Source organism: Pan paniscus, chromosome 16 (assembly GCF_029289425.2).
Source record: "Pan paniscus chromosome 16, NHGRI_mPanPan1-v2.0_pri, whole genome shotgun sequence".
NCBI lineage: Eukaryota > Metazoa > Chordata > Mammalia > Primates > Hominidae > Pan > Pan paniscus.
Window position 1 is genome coordinate 65,898,332 of NC_073265.2, and position 22,851 is coordinate 65,921,182.

A 22,851-nucleotide genomic window follows, 5' to 3' on the forward strand; every position below is an offset into this window, starting at 1 on the left:
ACAAAACAGACTTTAAGAAAACTTTTTGAAGTTAGATAAAATGTCCCAATTTGTTTTATGAATGGATTATGAGCTTGATTTTAAAACCAGAAAGTGACAGCAGAAAAAAGAAAAAACTATTCACCTACTGCATTTCTTATACTAAAAAGAGTCACTTTCCATAGTAAAAGGCTGGAAATTGAGAAGATACACAATTCTAAACTTGTATGCAGTTAATAACATAGCCTCAAAATAAAAAGCAGCAGACAAAAATCAGCATAGATACAGAATACTGCAATGGTCAGGTTTTGTAAATGTTCCTTATACCTTAAGAGAATGTGTTTTTTCGGGTTATCCATTTGATCAAGCATATTAATTATACCAAAGAAATTAGAAAATGAGTGGAAGTGAGTAATAATGGAAATCGTTTGTATCAAACAGGATACAGGAAAATCAGAAATTAATATTTTAAGTACTTCCATTAAGTACTGAAAGTTAATGAGCCACGTATTCACCTTAGGAGTTAGAAAAATAACATGAAGGCTGGGGGTGGTGGCTCTTGCCTGTAATCCCAGTACTTTGGGAGGCTGAGGCTGGTGGATCACATGAGGCCAGTATTTTGAGACCAGCCCGGCCAAAGTGGTGAAACCTCATCTCTATTAAAAATACAAAACTTAGCTGAATATGGAGGTGCATGTCTGTAATCCCAGCTACTTGGGAGGTTAAGGCACGAGAATCACTTGAATCCAGGAGGCAGAGGTTGCAGTGAGCCAAGATCACACCACTGCACTCCAGCCTGGGTGACAGAGCAAGATTCTGTTTCAAAAAAAGAAAAAAAAAAAGGGGGGGGGGAAGGAAAAGGAAAGGAAAGGAAAGGACAGGAAATGAAAGGAAGAAAAATAACATCAAAATTCCAAGAAAGAGGTAAAAAGGAAAAAAAAAGTCAAATAATGGACATTAACAAAATAAAAAATAAAGAGACAATAGACAAGATCAATAAAACCAAAATTCAAATTTTAGGAAATAAAAACTTTTGACAAGGATAATCATGAAAAAAATGAAATGATCAAGAAAAAATAGAATATTGCAATATTCTGTATCTATGCTGATTTTTGTCTGCTGCTTCTTTCAATTACCATTTGAGAGGGTTACAAATTTCCCAGTATGATAGATTTATCTCTTCTTGTTGCTTTGTCAATTTTTGCTACATTTATTTTAAGGCTATGTTATTAACAGCATTACAGTTACAGGTAAAACTGAGATTGCATAAAATATCTAGAATAATACCCCAAAAAACTTCTGCCAAGACATTTAGAAATTTAGGGAAAAAACTAGATCCTTTCCTAGAAAATGAAAATTTACCCAAACACACACAGTAAATCATAGAAAATTTAAATACACTGAAAGAAATGGATTGCTAATTTAAAGTAAGACCAACCTATTTGGATGGCTGCTATTAAAAAATTGAAAATAACAAGTGTTGGCAAGGATGTGGAGAAATTGGAATCCTTGTACACTGCTGGTAGGAATGTAAACACCTCATTAGCTGTGGAAAATTGTACGGCATTCCTCAAAAAATTAAACACAGAATCATCATATGATCCAGAAATCCACTTCTGGGTATATACTAAGAAAACTGAAAGCAAGGACTCAAACAAATATTTGTATAACCCATGTTCATAGCATCATTATCTGCAATAACCAAAGGTGAAAGAGGCCCATGTGTCTACCAACAGATGAACGGCTATACAAAATATAGTATACACAATTGAATATGATTAAATATAATGTAATATTATTCAGCCCTTTAAAAAAAGAAATTCTGATATATACAACATGAATGAATCTTGAGAACATTACACTAAGTGAAATAAGCCAGTCACAAACATGACAAATACTGTATGATTCCACTTATATGGGGTTCATAGAGACAGAAATTAGAATAGTGATCACCAGGGTCTGGAGGGAGGAGGGAATGGAAAGTTAATGTTTAATGGGCACAGAGTTTCAGATGTTCAAGATAAAAAGAGTTCTGTGGATTAACAGTGGTGATGGTGGCATAACAATGTGAATGAACTTAATGCCACTAAACTATAATATATACTTAAAAAGGGTTAAGACGGTAACTATCGCTTTGTATTTTACTTTGAAATCAGGAAGTGTAATGCCTCCAGCTTTGTTTTTTCTCAGGATTGCTGTGGCTACTCAGGTTTTTTTTGTGATTCCATACAAATTTTAGGAGGTTTTTTCTATTTCTATTAAAAATGTCATTGAAATTTTGATGGGGATTACATTGAATCTATAGATTGCTTTGGAGAGTATGGACACTTTAACAATATTAATTCTTCCAATCCATGAACACAGGATATCTTCATTTATTTGTATCTTCTTCAGTTTCTTTCATCAGTATCTTACAGTTTTCAGTGAAAAGACTTTTTACCTCCTTGGCTGAATTTATTCCAAAATATTCTACTTTTTGATGTGATTATGAATGAGATAATTTTATTAATTTATTTTTCAGAAAGTTCATTGTTAGTGTATAGAAACATAACTAATTGTGGTAATCACTACACAGTGTATGCATTAATATACAAATCATTATGTTGTATACATTGAATGTGTACAATTGAATATACACAATTTCTGTAAACTATACCTCAATAAAGTTGGAAAAATAGTTAAGATGGCACATTTTAAGTTATGTGTATTTTACCACAAAAAAAGACAGAAAACAAATTTTCCCAAAAAACACATACCAGGAACTTTCTATACAATTTTATAGACACATTAAACAAAACCTTTAAGGAAGAGACAATTTCTATTTTATGCAACATGTTCCCAGGAATAAAAATACAACAGGAAAATCTAGTCAGTTTATATATGAAGATGATACAATCTTGAGAAAGAAAAATCATAAGATATTTTAACAACAAATTTAACTATGTACTTTTAAAATCATGACCAAATTGTTAAATATTAATATAGACAAGCTATTAATGTAACATATCACATAAATAAATTGAAAAAAGCAATTTTGCAATTTTGCCCAAAAAATACTTTTTGCTGTAAAGGAAAAAACCAATCATAAGATGGAGAAAAAGTTCAACACAAATTAATAACGATTTATTATTTTTAAGATCTTATAAAATTAGAGAAAGGACCTTCTTTAATATAAGATATTTATAAAAACCTATAAATTGATCAAATTAAAACTGCAAATTAGAAAGTAACAGGGTAAAACAAAGTCTTAATTTCATTCAGCTTAAAATGCCAAGTTACTAAATTAGCTACTAGTGTAACTCTAAGGTCACTTTGCACTCCGAATTTTATACCTTGACTAACATAGCTAAAAATCTGTTAAGAGTCAACTTAATTCTTACTTCTTCTGTTTTGAGTTAATTCTAAAACTCTAAAAAGCAAGCTTGTATTCTTTCCTTTATAAAAATTATTTGTGGCCAGGCACAGTGGCTCATACCTGTAATCCCAGCATTTTGGGAGGCCAAGGCAGGTAGATCACCTGAGATCAAGAGTTCGAGACCAGCCTGGCTGACATGGTAAAACACTATCTCTACCAAAAAATACAAAAATTAGCTGGGTGAGGTGGTAGGCGCCTGTAGTCCCAGCTACTTGGGAGGCTGAGACAGAAGAATTGCTTGAACCCAGGAGGCAGAGGTTGCAGTGAGCCGAGATCAAGCCAATGCACTCCAGCCTGGGTGACGGAGCAAGACTCTGTCTCAAAAAAAAAAGAAAGAAAAAAGAAAAAAAACTGTTTAATTAAATATTTTTCCTTGACCTAATAAGTGGAATCTAAAAATTTTCCTTGAACTAAATGAAGATCAATAAATCAGCCACAGATATAGAGCCACATATTCTCTGCACATCCAAGTTACAGTGTGAAAACTTAGAATATATAAATTAATAATCAGCTATATATGTGTGTGCATTATATACTGAATACACATACATTTACACACACACACACACCCCATAAAATTCTTCCCATACTATTAAGGAGAAAATCAAGTCAATGGAAGCTATGCCTTAAAAGAAAGTGTAATATGTTTTAAAATCATTTCTCAAATTGTCTTAAACTTACCAACCCTACTGAGGTATTAGATGGGAAAAAAAACAGAAGATTTATTTTAAATTACTTCTAGTTTGTTCATTTGACTTGATTTCCTGTTGAAAGGCAAATAAGATGTTTCATAATGTGATTATAAAATGACAGTGAATACTTCTTCTACAAAGGCAAGCAAGGTAAGGAAACAAATGGGTCTATATGGAATTATCTTTTATTTCCCAGACTACCATAATTCTGGCAAACATCTTGCCACTTCTTCTTTTGATCTCAATGCCAGGCGCACCCTGGCCAAGACAGTCAGCTTACATTTCATTAAATACAGTGATGTCTTTATATTTTTGCTAATTTAAAATTTCTTTATTTTCCTAATTTAAAATTTATTTTCTCTTCAATCACCTAATTGGCATATATTGTCCATGGAAACTAATAATGTAATTTGTAAAGTCACATATGGTTGTAAACATCCAATAAATTACAGTTAATTTAAGATCCTTCATGAAGGTCCCATTCATACCTTTCAGGAGTCAAATGAAAATTAACTATTTTTTTTTTCTATAAGTATACAGGGTAACAAACAGAGCTTGTACAATTTACATGCTTTTAAAGCTAATGAATCTCACAAACATAGAAATATATTGATTTAAAATGGAAAAAAAACCTTTTAAATTCATTCTACATATACAATTAAATGTACTTCAAGCAACTTCTAGAAAAGATACTATCAGCTTCTTTAGATAGTGTGAAAACAGGACCACAAAGATATCAAGTACTAAAAATAATACTTCATTGATTTATTTAGCAATGCATGTAAAAAGTTAAATTTTAGAATGTATTTAAAACTACTACCCATTTTTGACTTTTAAAAATCACTTTTTTAATCATTTGAATTCTAAGATGAATGAGGAAACAAATCAAACATAAACTTCAAACACAGTCCATTTTGTTAAGTCTCAAGAAACAGTAGAAAAATGTCCCAGTCAAATTACAATAAAAACACAAAACAATAAAGCTTTCTTACTCAGCAGCTACCTACTATGTTTAACAGGCTTAAAACAAAATGTGTCAAAGATCAAGAGTAAGTTATCTGAGATGTTAAGTTCATAAGGTCAAAGGTACAATTTTATTAGGTCAGAGGTAATATAAATAAAATCTTACATGTCAAAGAAGAAAGGTCACAGACAAGGTGTATATAATATAAAGACATCATAGATGACAAGTAATAACTTTAAGTAGAACAAGTATGTTTACTATAGATACCCTCTACTGATTAAAAAAAATGAAACTTCCATGAGAGTAATAGAAAATAACCTTTTTATATCACATAATTCATATGCTATATTATACACTTGTTTTCAGGAAGAAGAGGCTATAACCAAGAATAACAACATGAATTAAGTTAGAACTGTAAGAAAATTTAATTCCTTCAAACTGAAACAGTACACAAAATGAACACACCAATCAAATCTCAAACCATAATGGCTAAACATAAGACTGCTATGGCTACAAAAATCAGATAATATTGCACATTTTTCTTCCAAAGTGCGTGAATCCTATTATTTCCTTCTAACCTTTTCTCATTGAAATAAAAACATGCGAAATTTATATTTCAGTTTACATAATACCATATTCCAGAAAAATTGTTAAGTTTTTTTTGTAAATTAAATAATATTTTTAGCTGTTTTATTAATGGAAATTAATTACAAATAATTTTTTTTTGAGATCGAGTCTCACTCTTGTCGCCCAGGCTAGAGTGCAATGGCACAATCTCAGCTCACTGCAACCTCCGGCTTCTGTGTTCAAGCAATTCTCCTGCCTCAGCCTCCGAAGTAGCTGGAATTACAGGCGCGCGTCACCATGCCCAGCTAATTTTTGTATATTTAGTAGAGACAGGGTTTCACCATGCTGGCCAGGCTGGTCTCGAACTCCCGACCTCAGGTGATCCACCCACCTCAGCCTCCCAAAATGCTGGGATTACAGGCGTGAGCCACCGCGCCTGGCCACAAATAATTTTTATAAAGGAAAGAATATCCTTTACAATGGGAATTATTACAAGTAATTGAGGCAATTAAGGATTTTTTTCAAAAGTAGAGTACACAAAACATGACTATAGTTCTTAACAGAAAACTCAAGTAGAAAATGGGGGTAATCATGAAAGATTTAAGTAATAAAGAACTCCATACTATTCTCTCTTAAACTACTCATACGATTTGAGTAAAAGGCAGAAAATTATTTGAGGCAAACTAGATTATTAGTTCCATGTTCCATTTCATTTGTATTAAAAGCACTTAGAATTTACGAAGGTGAAATTGAGTGTTCTACTCCCATGATACCTTTGAGCCACTCTGTATAAACTTTTCATTTTGATTCAACTCAATGGACATTTATAAATAACCTTAACTATATGTCAAGCATTATATCAAACATGAATATGCAAGGCTCAAACACTGGAGACTTTTAATTATAGCTACCGTGAACTGGCTTGTACTGGACTAATCTAATGCCAAAAGTTGTACAAAATATCCAAAGCGACTATTTGAAGGGAACAAAAGCCAACATAGACAGGACTTGAATGACTATGATGCCTAAAAAAATGCAAGCACATAAAATTAGCTGTACATTCATTCTGGATACTTCCTTCAGGGTTTATGCCAATTTTTGGCATGGGAGAACAGTGCAAGCAGACAGTAGCAGTCTTAGTGAGCTGAGGAGACAGAATTTGAAGTTAGAGCCATCAAAGTGGTTAAAACTTGAGGAGCAAAATTCTTCCAAGTTAAAAAATCACAAAAAAAGTGAGGTTAGTCTGGGCTATATTTTTGGTTCCATATGAATTTTAGAATAGTTTTTTCTAATTCTGTGAAGAATGTCATTGGTAGTTTGATAGGAATAGCATTGAATCTGCAAATTGCTTTGGGCCATATGCCCATGTTAACAATACTGACTCTTCCTATCCATGAGCATGGAACATTTTTGCATTTGTTTGTGTTATCTCTGGTATCTTTGAGTAGTGTTTTGTAATTCTCATCTGTAGAGATCTTTCACCTTCCTGTTTAGCTGGATTCCCAGATTTTTTATTCTTTTTGTAGCTATTTTGAATGAGACTGAGTTCTTGATTTGGCTCTCAGCTTTGATGTTGTTGCTGTGGAGAAACGCTACTGATTTTTGTACATTCATTTTGTGTCCTGAAACTTCACTGAAGTTGTTTATCAGATCTAGGAGCTCTGGAGCAGACCCTTTTAGGTTTTCCAGGTATAGAATTATATAATCTGCAAAGGGAGATGGTTTCACTTTTTTCATGCTATTTGGATGCCTCTGATTCTTTCTCTTGCCTGATTGCTCTGGCTAGGCCTTCCAGTACTATGTTGAATAGGAGTGGTGAGAGTGGGAATCCTTGTCTCGTTCCAGTTCTCAAGGGGAATGCTTCTAGCTTTTGCCCCTCCACTATGATGTTGGCTGTGGGGTTGTCATAGATGGCTCTTCTTATTTTGAGCTATGTTCCTTCAATTCTTAGTTTGTTGAGGGTTTTTAACATGAAAGGATGTTCCTTTCATCTTCGAAATTGCTGTCCTTTGGATGAGGCTTTTTGTTTTTATATTCTTTGATGCCCTTGAGGGTTTGACTGCAGTATACACTGCGCATTCAGTGAACTGGCTTTGCTTCTGGATGATTTCAGCAGTGCTGGACTGCATGCCCTGGGGGACTGAGACCAGGCCCATGGCTTTGCTCTTAGGCACCTCAAAGTTAAGCACTTGCTGCGCTGGAGTGGCTAAGGTGTTCCTGGTCCGCTGGCAACAACACTTCAATGGCGGGCGCTGGCAAAATCACTTCATCAGCATGGTGGTATCAGGTCCAAGTGCACAGGCTAGCAGTCACAGGTTCCGCATGCACGCAGTTGCAGCTGGCAGAGTGTGAACATGTATTCGCACACTGGTGATGGCAGGGCAATGGCAACGGAGTCCATACCTGCACCAGTGCCAGTAGCAGCATGGTGGCAAAGTCCATGCAGCTGCCAGAAAGTGGTGGGGAGAGGCTGTGGGTAGTTGCACGCCAGCAGGGGCCCATCCGCAGAAGCTCTCCGATGGTCAGGCAGGGTCTCCTGGTGTAGGAGCTACGGTGGCAGCCACCTGGAAGCACCTCGTTTGGGCATCCAAGTCCGCACTGCAAGAAGGCATGGCCAGGCAAGGACCCTGAGAGATGCCATCAGACCAGGGTGCTCGGATTACACTGGCCCTGTCCCACTGTCAAGACAGCCCTGCTGTGTGCAGGTCTGATGGACAATAATGGCCAAAGCCACCTAGGGGAACACAGTGAGACTTGAGGGTTGAGCATCTCTGGCTGCCCTCCACAGCAGCTGTTCCTGTGTCAAACCCTCTGGACTCTTCACAAGCTGGACTCCAGTGCCTGCCACCTCTCCAAGCAATTCTCCCTCACAGCTCAAATGTCCGTGGGGGTCATGGGGTCTCCTGCAGCTAGGATTCCAGAGGTCCGTGGTGAGAGTGGACCACTCCTTGCTTAGTTAGCCACCTCTTCCTCAGGAGAGAGTCCTGGTGCTCTACAAAGCCAGGCAACATTCCCTGCTTTCTCTCGCAGCTTCAGCCCAGGGTGTGCCTTCCCTTCCTCTACTCTCAATGCCTTCCTTAGGAAGATCTGCTCAGAGTGTGCCAGCCTTCTTGATGGTCTGGTCTCTCAGTGGGAGATGCTCTTCCTGGCTGCATCTAGTCAGCCATCTTGGCTCTTCCTGTTTCCCCTTCTTTTAACAAGTCATTAAATAAAATACTATTCAACTACAGACATGTTCCTGATGCTACGTAGGAGGGCACTGACATAAAGCTAAGAAAAATAACTACAGCTTCACATAAACAATAGGGATCAATTTCACAAGCTTAACCATGAATGTATGAAGTCAGGCAGAAAAGAATACATACTGTATGATAACATTTGTATGAAATTTAAGAACAGGCAACACTAAATAATGATACAAAAATTCACAGTAGTTAACTTTTGGGGACATAAGTAGGAGGGGGCATAAGAGGAGCCCAAAGGGTACAACAAATGATCTATATTATGATCTGGGTGGTTTTATATCAGTTTATACATATGTAAAAATTCATCAGCTATATACTTGAGATTTATGCTCTTGACTAATGAATGCCATACCTAAAAAAAAAAAAAGTTCAGTATACACATGCACCTACATAAAGGTACCTGCCCTCAAAGAACCCACAATAACTTTTCCTGGACAGCTTGAGTTGCTTAACAAATATGAATTTCTTATTCTTGAGTAGTTTTAAAAATTTACTATAATAAATAGGACAATAAATTCATAGATTATCTAGCTATGTCATCCAAGTTTCAAAAAGAGTTAAATGAAAAATATTCATATACATATTTATACAAATCTAAATTCCATGTTGACAATAATTATGTGTGAAGAAATAATGAATTTCCAAAAGCTTCTAAATGGTATACTGATCCAAAATTATCCTCTTAAGTGAAATTTATGTGGTTAACTGTTTTCCAAGAATGTGGCATGTCACTGAGTGATTATTTTCCTGCATTATTAAAATATCAATATACCATAACATTTCCTTATACTGAAATTATGTAAATAACAGCATTAAATTCTTTTTTCTATTTTTCTTGTTAAATTAATATATACACTAAAATAATGACACATTTGTACACTATATTGTAGTAGCTATTAAGTGCTAAATATAGTTTTAAATAATCATAGAAATAAATACAAACACGGAATTCTTTATAATAAAACAGCACATATTGGGTACTCAATAAACAATTGTAAATGAACAAAAATAAAGTTTACCACTTCTTCATCTGAAAGTTCACGCCCCTGGATGCTGGTATTCTCTCTCACGGCTTGCTGGTGTTTTCTCCCTTTAACATGGCTAAAAAGATATACCTCTGAAGAGATCTGAAAGCACAAAATCAAAGCAATGTAATCAATATAACATTATATGAATTTTAAACACTACACATTCAGTCCAGTATATGGTATGTGAGTTGAGATCCACCTAGTATTTACATATTAGTCTTAAAAATAGTTTCCTCAGAACATAATTCTGAGAATCCTCTAGAAGACAAATGGTTAAAAAAAAAGACTTGGGAGGCTGAGGCAGGAATATCGCCGGAACCTGGGAGGCGGAGGTTGCAGTGAGCTGAGATCGTGCCACTGCACTCCAGCCTGGGTGACAAAGCGATACTCCATCTCAAAACAAAACAAAACAAAAAAAAGACATGTTACAGCCAGCCTAAGAGGAAATTATTTCCTCTAAGTTTGAAGGTTCAAGTCTCAGCAGTGAAAATGTTGCTTTCTTTTTTTTTAGATCTAATACCCCAAAAATACTGACTTGGGCTATCACATTAAGCAGGTAATCATCCATTTTAATAGTAACTATATTCTTTAGCACTTTTACTGCTATTCCAAAATGCTGATGTTATTTGTACCACTTTTCATTCAGAATCATGAAAGAAATTCAGGTCACTCAGCAGATGCCTTAGCATGAGTTTTATTTTTTGAAACAGAGTCTTGCTTTGTCACCCAGGATGGAGTGCAGTGGCATGATCTTGGCTCACTGCAACCTCCACCTCCTGGGTTCAAAGGATTCTCATGCCTCAGCCTCCCGAGTACCTGGGATTACAGACATGCACCACGATGCCCAGCTAATTTTTTGTATTTTTAGTAGAGACAGGGTTTCACCATGTTGGAAAGGCTGGTTTTGCACTCTTGGCCTGAAGTGATCCGCCCACCTCAGTCTCCTAAAGTGCTGAAATTACAGGCGTGAGCTGCCACATCTCGCCTGCCTTAGCGTGAGTTTTAAAAGACTGCAAGAATATATTTCCATGGTTTCATAAACTTTAGTAGTAAACTATATCATTACAATATTGATATAACAACCTACCAGGACATTGCAGAGAGAACACTGCTTCTTTCTTTCATAAGGGGTCAGTTTGGGGGCATAATCAGTATTTGCATGTCGCCCACTGCTTAGCTCAGCAGCTTTTTCTTTTCTTTGTTCAATCTGTTCCATGTGCCTTCGAATACTTTCATCATGCTGTAGATGACATCAAAGTGCAAGAATTTCAAAAATTATTCAAATTATGGTGAGAAATCAGAAAAATAATATTTCCATTAAAACTTCAAAAATAATAGGAGAATGTCGTTTCTATGACAACTTACACACTGAAGACAAAGCTTTACACAAAGCCCTTTAATATCACCCACATGAACAGTAATGTTTATTAAAGTGTGCTCCAGGAGATATTAACAAGTGTTTTACAGAACAGGTTCCATGGTCAAATAAATTTGGAAAACAGCAAGCTAAAACTAAACAGGTTTTTAATGTAGAACTTTACAGAACCTCCAGTCACTGTGATATATGACTCAATGCACCTAGCTTTTAGTAGGCATCAACTTACAAATTATTTGCCAATAACACATTTTTGAGAACCACTTCCTGGAACCCACCATGGGAAATGTTAACCTACGGGTAAAGCATATGCTTATCCATACAGCAGGCAAGGCCCATCATGACCAAACCTATAACCTACTCCATTTTTATACCTCCAGTGACAATCCTGGGGGAAAAAACACTATTTCAGACCTTTGTCCTTATACTCATCTATTTGATATGGCTAGAATGGCATCGCACCTACCTATCCATTTTACTCATCCTCCTTTCAAGATCCAGCTCAGGAAGTGTTCTTTAAAATCACTTCCTGACCTCTGACACTCCTCATGTTAGACTAAGTGTCCTCTTCTGTGCTTCCACAGCATTTCATGTATGCCTCTCTTTATGTGGAGGTTATGTACTTAGCATCTGAATTTAAAGTAAATGAAGAGTTTCTTAAAAATCAGAACCATGCCTTATCTCTGCATTCCCCTGCCTACCACAAGGCTCAATAAATACCTGCTACAATAAATTTAAACGCATGATAAATTTCTAGGACTATACAAATAGTAAAATACAGTCTTCTACCTTAGGGGTTTTACTATCTCTGTGAGGAGCCAGCATGTAAATAACTGTGATATAATATGAAACATTCATACTGTTAGAGACTACCTACGGTTGTAGTAATGCTAAAAATTTTCTAGAAAGTATCAGTTTATCATAATCTCCCAAGCTATAATTATGCAATTCATAAGCACTGAAATCAAGTGAAGCAAATTATAAGAAACATCTTTTACTTTACTTTTGAGTGATTAAAACCTATGAATATAAGAAGCCTACCTCTAACGCCTTCAAGTCATTAGTAAATTGCTTAGTAAAAACAGGAAATGTTAGATGAGTAGGTTGCGAGAATTTTCTCCCATTTTGTAGGTTGCCTGTTCACTCTGATGGTAGTTTCTTTTGCTGTGCAGAAGCTCTTTAGCTTAATTAGATCCCATTTGTCAATTTAGGCTTTTGTTGCCATTGCTTTTGGTGTTTTAGACATGAAGTCCTTGCCCATGCCTATGTCCTGAATGGTAATGCCTAGGTTTTCTTCTAGGGTTTTTACGGTTTTAGGTCTAATGTTTAAGTCTTTAATCCATCTTGCATTAATTTTTGTTTAAGGTGTAAGGAAGGGATCCAGTTTCAGCTTTCTACATATGTCTAGCCAGTTTTCCCAGCACCATTTATTAAATAGGGAATCCTTTCCCCATTGCTTGTTTTTCTCAGGTTTGTCAAAGATCAGATAGTTTTGCAACCTACTCATCTGACAAAGGGCTAATATCCAGAATCTACAATGAACTCAAACAAATTTACAAGAAAAAAACAAACAACCCCATCAAAGAGTGGGCGAAGGATATGAACAGACACTTCTCAAAAGAAGACATTTATGCAGCCAAAAGACACATGAAAAAATGCTCATCATCACTGGCCATCAGAGAAATGCAAATCAAAACCACAATGAGATACTATCTCACACCAGTTAGAATGGCAATCATTAAAAAGGAAACAACAGGTGCTGGAGAGGATGTGGAGAAACATGAACACTTTTACACTGTTGGTGGGACTGTAAACTAGTTTGACCATTGTGGAAGTCAGTGTGGCGATTCCTCAGGGATCTAGAACTAGAAATACCATTTGACCCAGCCATCCCATTACTGAGTATATACCCAAAGGACTATAAATCATGCCGCTATAAAGACACATGCACACGTATGTTTATTGCGGCACTATTCACAATAGCAAAGACTTGGAACCAACCCAAATGTCCAACAACGATAGACTGGATTAAGAAAATGTGGCATATATATACCATGGAATACTATGCAGCCATAAAAAAATGATGAGTTCATGTCCTTTGTAGGGACATGGGTGAAACTGGAAATCATCATTCTCAGTAAACTATCGCAAGCACAAAAAACCAAACACCGCATGTTCTCACTCATAGATGGGAATTGAACAATGAGAACACATGGACACAGGAAGGGGAACATCACACTCTGGGGACTGTTTTGGGGTGGGGGGAGGGGAGAGGGATATCATTAGGAGACATACCTAATGCTAAATGACAAGTTAATGGGTGCAGCACACCAGCATGGCACATGTATATATATGTAACTAACCTGCACATTGTGCACATGTACCCTAAAACTTAAAGTATAATTAAAAAAAAAAAAGACACAAGAAGATGGCTTTTAGGATGGTTAAAAAAAAACAATGTAAATACACTTAACATGACTGAACTGTGTAAGAAAAAATATTAAAGATTCTAAATTAAAAAGAAAAAAAACAGGAAATGTTAAACTTCCTTAAATTTTTTTTCCTCAATGGCCCTACCATATCAAAGTAAACTTAGTTTCCAGGTACTAAGTTAGAAATGATCGTAGCAAAATCATATAAGCTTTGTTGTGCAAAGATTAAGAATACAAATTAATTCAATTTTTTTCCTATAAAATTTTGATCTCATGCTCCACTGTAAGCTCTAAAATTTCAAATTAAAAATATATAATATCCTTACCTTGAGCTGAATTTTTTTCTGTAACTCTTCCATAGCTTCTTGTTGAGCAGCTGTGAGTGCTGCCAATCGTTCTTCCCTGTCTCTGTAAGAAGACAGTAAAAATTATAAACTCAACTGCTTAAAGTAACAAATCTCATGAGACTCAAAAATACAATTAGGACACATAGGCTCATACAGTCTAAAGGGCTATTTTTTTAAAATATTCTTCTTAAAGTGCCTACTAAGTCTCAGGTATATTGCTAATTAAATATTTGGGAAACAATAGAGATTATCAGTTATGAAATGGGTTTCTGGACCCAGGCATGGCTTTAAATATTAGCTCAAAGACTGTCATTTAAATATGGCATGTTGAAAACTATATTTATCTCTATTCCCTTCCAAAAACTCAATTAAACCATTAAAAGGAATAGAAAAGGCATAAACTCAAAAAGACAAAGTAGAAGAGGAAATAATCACAAAAAATGGACATCAATATTTCAAAAGCTGAGAAGCAATCCTGAGAAAGCTGAAATCTAAGCTTTCAGAAGGAAACTAATAAGCAAGGTGATTCTACTAGCAAAATTCCATAGAAGCTCAGAAATTGAAGAAACTATTCACTTATGAAGGAAGGGATAAAGGTTGAGGATAAAAATCAGCAGACTGGGAAGGCCTTAAAATACAGCAGATCTCCAAATCTTCCCATGCCAGCAGAAGGTGAAGAGATTACTCCCTAGAGGGTCTGAACAAAAAGACCTGCATTCAGGACAGAAGGCAAATTGGAGGTGAGATAATATACTGAAAACAGGAAGTTTAAGTGAAAATCTACATACAGAAATGGTGAGACAAGTAGCATCCTTCTACTTTGTAACTCACACAGCATGCGTAGCCAGCTTTACATACCACTCCCCTCATGTATCCCAGAATTTCAAGTACAATAAATTAAAATAAATAATAAAAAGAAACAAACTGTTGATACACACATACACACACACATACAAAGAAATGTATAAATATATTTTCTCTTTTATTCGCCTAGTTCTCTTAAACATATACAACTGTATAAAGAAATAATTATAAGACCATTGTTTCATTTATGACATATATATGTAAGATATGTGAAAACAGTAACACAAGGGGAAGAGGACATAGAACTTTGGTACAAAGTTGTTCCATTTTAACAAAATTAATTTAGTTTTATCCTGAAGTAGAATATAATAAGTCGATGAATACTATAATCCAAAAAGCAACTATTAAAGTAACTAAAATAATTTTTTAAAAAACAATGAAAATAATACAACAAAAAGTGGTGGTTTAATAAGAACAAAAGGTAAAGGAGAACAAAAAAGACTTGAGACATAGAAAACAAATATCAAAATGGCAGACATAAATTCAGTCATACCACTAATTACATCAAATGAGAATTGACTAAACATTCCAATCAAAAGGCAGAAATGAGCAAACCAGATAGAAAAGCAAAACCCAACTATATGCAGCCTACAAGAGACAGATCTGAGATACAAAAACACAAAAAGGATGAAAATATAAGAACAGAAGACATACCATGTGAATAGTAGATATGGCTATATTTACAACAGAGACAATTTGACATTAATACAAGAAATATTTTTTAAAAATTAAAGAGGAATATTTTATAATGAATCAATACCTCAGTAAGGCAAAACAATTATAAATTACATGCAACTAGCAGTACACCAAAATACATGAAGCCAAAATGTCAAAACTAAACAAGACATGCAACTAGCAGTACACCAAAATACATGAAGCCAAAATGTCAAAACTAAACAAGAAATACACAGTTCAACTTATATTTGGAGATTTTGATAATTCTGTCTCAAGAATTTACAGAACTACAGAGAAAATCAGCAGTATACAGAAGACCAGACAACAATATCAATTACCTTTACCTAACTGACATTTAGAGAACACTCCATCCAACAACAGCAGAATGCACATACTTTCGAAGAGCACAAAGAACATTCACTAGTAATGTCCACATCATAAATTATAGCTCAATAAATGTAAAAGCAATAAAATCATACAAAGTACATTCTTCAACCACAAACGACTGCATTATAGATCAACAATAGGACGAAATTTGTGATATCCCCAAATATTTGGAAACTAAGTAACATGCTTCTAAATAGCCCATGAATCAAATAAGAACTATTACAAAATATAGTTGTCGCTCAGTATCCAAGGGGGATTGGTTCTAGGACACCCCCCTACCATACCAAAATCTGAGGATGTTCAAATCCCTTATAAAAAAATGGCATAGTATTTGCACAAAAGCTATGAACATTCTCCCATATATTTTAAGTCATTCCTAGATTACTTATAATACCTAATACAATATGAATGTTATACAAGTAGTTGTTACACTGTATTTTTGGTATTTGTATTATTCTTATCACTGTTTTGGGGTTGTCTTCCCGAATATTTTTGACCCATGGTTGACTGAATCTGCAGATGCGGAACCTCTGGATAGAAAGAGCCAAATATATCTTGAATGGAAATAAAAATACAGTATATCAAAATTGATGAGAGGTGCTTAAAGATATGCTAAGAAAAAAGTATACCTTTAAATGTTTATATTAGAAATGCAGGGAGGGTGGGGCAGGAAAAAAAAAGAAAAAACAAAAAAGAAAAAAGATTAAATACATACATAAATGTAAAAATAGTTTCAAATCAATCAACTAAGCTTCAACCTCATAAAGAAAAGAAGGCAAAGCTAATCAAACCCAAAGTAAGCAGAAGGAAATAAATGATAAACATCAAAGCAGAAGTCAATGAAGCAAAAACCAGAAACACAACATAGAAATGCAATGAAACCAAAAGTTAGTTCTTTGGAAAGAGCGACAAAATACATAAACCTTTAGCTAGACTAATAAGAAAGAAAATTGACATAAATTTCCAAAATTAAGAATGAAAAGAGGAGGCTGGGCACGATGACTCACACCTGTAATCCCAGCACTTTGGGAGGCCAAGGCAGGCAGATCACTTGAGGTCAGCAGTTCAAGACCAGCCTGGCCAACATGGTGGAACCCTGTCTCTACTAAAAATACAAAAATCAGCCAGGAGTGGTGACACATGCCTATCATCCCAGCAACTTGGCAGGCCGAGGCATGAGAATCTCTTGAACCTGGTAAGGGGAGATTATGGTGAGCTGAGAGCGCACCACTGCACTCCAGCCTGGGCAACAGAAAAGAAAAGAAAAAAGAGTGAAGGAGAGATATCACTATAAATCATGCTCAAAATACTTATAAAACAATTACAAACAACTTTATTTTATTTATTTATTTATGAGATGGAGTCTTGCTCTGTTGCCAGGCTGGAATGCAGTAGCGCAATCTCGACTCACTGCAACCTCCACCTCCCGGGTTCAAGCGATTCTCCTGCCTCAGCCTCCCAAGTAGCTGGGACTACAGGCACGTGCCACCATGCACGCCCAGCTAATTTTTGCATTTTTAGTAGAGATGGGGTTTCACCATGTTGGCCAGGATGGTCTCCATCTCTTGACCTCATGATCCACCCGCCTTGGCCTCCCAAAGTGCTGGGATTACAGACATGAGCCACTGCACTCTGCCAAGAACTTTATAACTAAGTAGATAAATAAGATAAACTTTATAAATAAGTAGATCACTTAAGACGAAAAAGACAAATTCCTAGGAAGACATTAATTATCAAAGCTGACTCCAGAAGATGTGAAAAATCTCAATAGACCAAAAACAAGGGGAAAAAAACTTAACTGGTAATTTGAAATATTCCCCCAAAGAAAAACCCAAGCCTGATGGCTTTACTGGTAAATTCCCCCAAACATTTAGAAAGAAATAATACCAATCTTATGCAAATGATTTCTCAAATAGAGCAGGAAACATTCTGTAAGGCCAGAATTGCCATAACACAAAAGCCAGACAAAAACATCACAAGAAAACTACAGATAAATACCCCTCATGAACATGCCCTTGGCAAGAAGCCACCAACAAATAAAAACTATTATATATCATGACAAAGCGGGAATTAACCCAGGAATGCAAGGTTATCTTAATATCCAAAAATTAATGTAACATACCATATTAATAAAGTAAAGAGTAAAACCCACAGTCATCTTAATGGACCCACAAAAAGATGGATTTCACCAAATTCAAAGTCCATTCATGTTAAAGGCTCTCAACAAACTAGAAACAGAAAGAAACTTCCTCAATCTATAAAGAGACTTTATAAAAACTCTACAGCAAGTATCACACACAGTAGTGAAAGACCGAACGCTTTCCCACTAAGATTGAGAACAAAACAAGGACACCCAACATCACAACTTCCATTGAACATTACATAGAAGGAGCAATCCAGTGCAAGAGGGCAAAAAGAAAAAAAAGAAATTAAAGGCATCCACATTAGAAATAAAGAAGTAAAACAAACTTTATTCACAGATGCCATAAGCCTTTATGTATAAAAAGTACTAAAGAACCAAAATAATAATAATTAAAAACCTATCCAAACTAATACAGACAGTCCCCAACTTATAATCGTTCAACTTATGGCTTTTTGAGTTTATGATGAGTTTATAAGGACTTAACTCCATCATAAGTTGAGGAACATCTGTAAGAAAGTTTAACAAGGTCATTAAAAACAGAGTTGTAGAATGAAATAAATTAAAATCTACTGTATTTCTACATACTAGCAAGAAAAATCCAAAAATGAACCAAAGAAAACAATTCCATTTACAGCAGCTTTAAAGAGTACTTAGAAATAAATTTTAAAAAGAACTGCAAGAACTATACGCAAAAAACTACAAAACCTTGTTGTCAGAAATTAAAGGAGATCTAAACAGAGAGAAACATCATATTCATGGATTGTAATATAAAATATTGTAAAGATGTCAATCTCCCTAAACTGACCTATAGATTCAATGCACTTCCTATCAGAATCCTGCAGAAACTGATAAGCTGAACCTAAAATTTATATGGAAAGGCAACTTTGAAAAAGAACAAAGAAGTTGGAGAATTTATACTAATTTCAAAATATGCTATAAAACTACAGTAATTAAAACTGTAGTACTGTCACAAGAACAGACATATAGATATCAATATAACAGAATGGAGTCTAGAATATATCATTGCATCAATGATCAATTGATCTTTAACAGATGGTAAGGCAGTTCAGTGGGGAAAGGATAACCTTTTCAATAAACAATGTTATAACTGGATATCTATATGCAAACAAATAAATTTACAAAAGTTAAAAAGAATTACAGAACTAAATGCTAAGTCCTAACTGAAACATTTCTTGAAGTAAACACAGAAGAAACTTTTTGTGGTTTCTTTTTGTGTTAGGCAACAATTTCTTAGATATGAAAACCATTGTATATAAAATGAAAATTTGATATACTGGACATCATCAAAATTAAAAACTCACATTCTTCAAAGACACTATTTAAAATCTGAAAAAATAAGCCATAGATTGTAAGTCATACACCTCACAAAGAATGTATATCCAGAACATATAAAGAATTCTTACAACTCATTAACAAAATGACCCAAATGAAAAATGAGCACAAGCTTTGACATTTCACCACAGAAGACATATGAACAGCTAATAAGCACACTGACAACATGTTCAACAGCACCAGTCATTAGAGAAATGAAAATTAAAATAATGAAATACGACCACACACCAACAAGAAAGAACTTGTATATTTAAAAAACTGATCCACCAAATGGTGTCAAGGGTTGTGAAGGAACTGAAACTCTCATGTGCTGCTGATGGCTATGTAAAATGAACAAACACTTTGAAAAAATAGTTTTTAATGATTGCCATTCTAACTGGTGTGAGATGGTATCTCATTGTGGTTTTGATTTGCATTTCTCTGATGGTCAGTGACAATGAGCACTTTTTCATGTGGTTTTTGGCCGCATAAATGTCTTCTTTTGAGAAGTGTCTGTTCATATCCTTCCCCCATTTTTTGATGGGGTTGTTTGTTTCCTGTAAATTTGTTTGAGTTCATTGTAGATTCTGGATATCAGCCCTTTGCCAGATGAGTAGGTTGCAAAAATTTTCTCCCATTTTGTAGGTTGCCTGTTCACTCTGATGGCAGTTTCTTTTGCTGTGCAGAAGCTCTTTAGTTTAATTAGATCCCATTTGTCAATTTTGGCTTTTGTTGCCATTGCTTTTGGTGTTTTAGACATGAAGTCCTTGCCCATGCCTATGTCCTGAATGGTAATGCCTAGGTTTTCTTCTAGGGTTTTTATGGTTTTAGGTCTGATATTTAAGACCTTAATCCATCTTGAATTAATTTTTGTATAAGGTGTAAGGAAGGGATCCAGTTTCAGCTTTCTACATACGGCTAGCCAGTTTTCCCAGCACCTTTTATTAAATAGGGAATCCTTTCCCCATTGCTTCTTTTTCTCAGGTTTGTCAAAGATCAGGTAGTTGTAGATATGCGGCGTTATTTATGAGGGCTCTGTTCTGTTCCATTGATCTGTATCTCTGTTTTGGTACCAGTACCATGCTGTTTTGGTTATCATAGCCTTGTAGTATAGTTTGAAGTCAGGTAGTGTGATGCCTCCAGCTTTGTTCTTTTGGCTTAGGATTGACTTGGTGATGCGGGCTCTTTTTTGGTTCCATATGAACTTTTAAAGTAGTTTTTTGCAATTCTGTGAAGAAAGTCATCGGTAGCTTGATGGGGATGGCACTGAATCTATAAATTACCTTGGGCAGTATGGCCATTTTCACGATATTGATTCTTCCTACCCATGAGCATGGAATGTTCTTCCATTTGTTTGTGTCCTCTTTTATTTCATTGAGCAGTGGTTTGCAGTTCTCCTTGAAGAGGTCCTTCACATCCCTTGTAAGTTGGATTCCTAGGTATTTTATACTCTTTGAAGCAATTGTGAATGGGAGTTCACTCATGATTTGGCTCTCTGTTTGTCTGTTATTGGTGTATAAGAATGCTTGTGATTTTTGTACATTGATTTTGTATCCTGAGACTTTGCTGAAGTTGCTTATCAGCTTAAGGAGATTTTGGGCTGAGATGATGGGGTTTTCTAGATATAGAATCATGTCATCTGCAAACAGGGACAATTTGATTTCCTCTCTTCCTAATTGAATGCCCTTTATTTCCTTCTCCGGTCTGACTGCCCTGGCCAGAACTTCCAACACTATGTTGAATAGGAGTGGTGAGAGAGGGCATCCCTGTCTTGTGCCCGTTTTCAAAGGGAATGCTTCCAGTTTTTGCCCATTCAGTATGATATTGGCTGTGGGTTTGTCATAGATAGCTCTTATTATTTTGAGATACGTACCATCAATACAGGAAACAACAGGTGCTGGAGAGGATGTGGAGAAATAGGAACACTTTTACACTGTTGGTGGGACTGTAAACTAGTTCAACCATTGTGGAAGTCAGTGTGGCGATTCCTCAGGGATCTAGAACTAGAAATACCATTTGACCCAGCCATCCCATTACTGAGTATATACCCAAAGGACTATAAATCATGCCGCTATAAAGACACATGCACACATATGTTTATTGCGGCACTATTCACAATAGCAAAGACTTGGAACCAACCCAAATGTCCAACAATGATAGACTGGATTAAGAAAATGTGGCACATATACACCATGGAATACTATGCAGCCATAAAAAATGATGAGTTCATGTCCTTTGTAGGGACATGGATGAAATTGGAAATCATCATTCTCAGCAAACTATCGCAAGGACAAAAAACCAAACACCGCATGTTCTTACTCATAGGTGGGAATTGAACAATGAGAACACATGGACACAGGAAGGGGAACATCACACTCTGGGGACTGTTGTGGGGTGGGGGGAGGAGGGAGGGATAGCATTAGGAGATATACCTAATGCTAAATGACGAGTTAATGGGTGCAGCACACCAGCATGGCACATGTATACATATGTAACTAATCTGCACATTGTGCACATGTACCCTAAAACTTAAAGTATAATAATAATAACATAAATTTTAAAAAAAGTAAAGAAAAAATAGTTTTAAGTTTCCTAAAAAGTTTGATATACATCTACTCTACAACCCAGCCATTCCTCTCCTAGTTATTTACTCAAGAGAAGCAAAAGTGAATGGCCACAAAAAGACTCATATGCAAACATCCATATCAGCTTTATCTGTAATAGCCAAAAAAACTGGAGATAATCCAAATGTCTCAAAGAGGTAAAAGGACTGTAATTTGCATGACATATACACAAATACTACTCAGCAATTTTTTTTTAAAAGAGCAAGCCACAGATACACACAACATGGAGGAATCTCAAAAAAATAGTGCAGAGTAAAAGATGACAGACAAGAGAGAAAGTAAATCAGTGGCTGTGTTGGGCTGAGGATAGAGAAAAGAGAAATGGATTACCAAGCAGCATGAAATATTTGGGCGGGGTGGTGATGGATATATTATCTTGATTGTGCAGATAGTTTCACAATGGATGTGAAAACTCGTCAAATTGTACACTTTAGTAAGTGCTCAGTTATACCACAATAAAGTTGTGAAAAAAAATTTAACTGTCAATTTCAATTTCAAGCAAGGTTGTGGAGCATCTGAATACAGAAACCATTACATTACTAAACAATTTGGTGGTATCTACTTAAGTTGAATATTTGCATGCCCTGGGCCCCAGCAATTCCATTCCTAGGCATATACGAGACTACAGTGTAAAAAATGTGATTACCATTCTAGTAGTAGTAGTACTAGTAGTAGTAGTAGTAGTAGTAGTAGTAGTAGTAGTAGTAGTGATTTGGAGGGACATAAAAGGGGCTTTTGGGGAGCTGATGATGTTCTCTTTCTTGGCCAGGTAGATAGTTACA

At 35.5% G+C, this 22,851-nt stretch overlaps 1 protein-coding gene across 11 annotated transcripts in view; it reads right to left on the reverse strand.

Annotated features, from left to right (window-relative positions):
* The window catches only part of SCAPER (S-phase cyclin A associated protein in the ER), a 568,863-nt gene that overhangs the window by 349,281 nt on the left and 196,731 nt on the right, over positions 1-22,851 (reverse strand). For all 11 annotated transcript variants that reach the window (XM_034939208.4, XM_034939207.4, XM_063596813.1 and 8 more), the window contains 3 exons: positions 14,024-14,105; positions 10,978-11,130; positions 9,882-9,989 (listed from right to left, as the gene is read on the reverse strand). In XM_034939208.4, the coding sequence (XP_034795099.1) occupies positions 9,882-9,989; positions 10,978-11,130; positions 14,024-14,105 (343 nt within the window). The remainder of the gene's footprint in view (positions 1-9,881; positions 9,990-10,977; positions 11,131-14,023; positions 14,106-22,851) is intronic.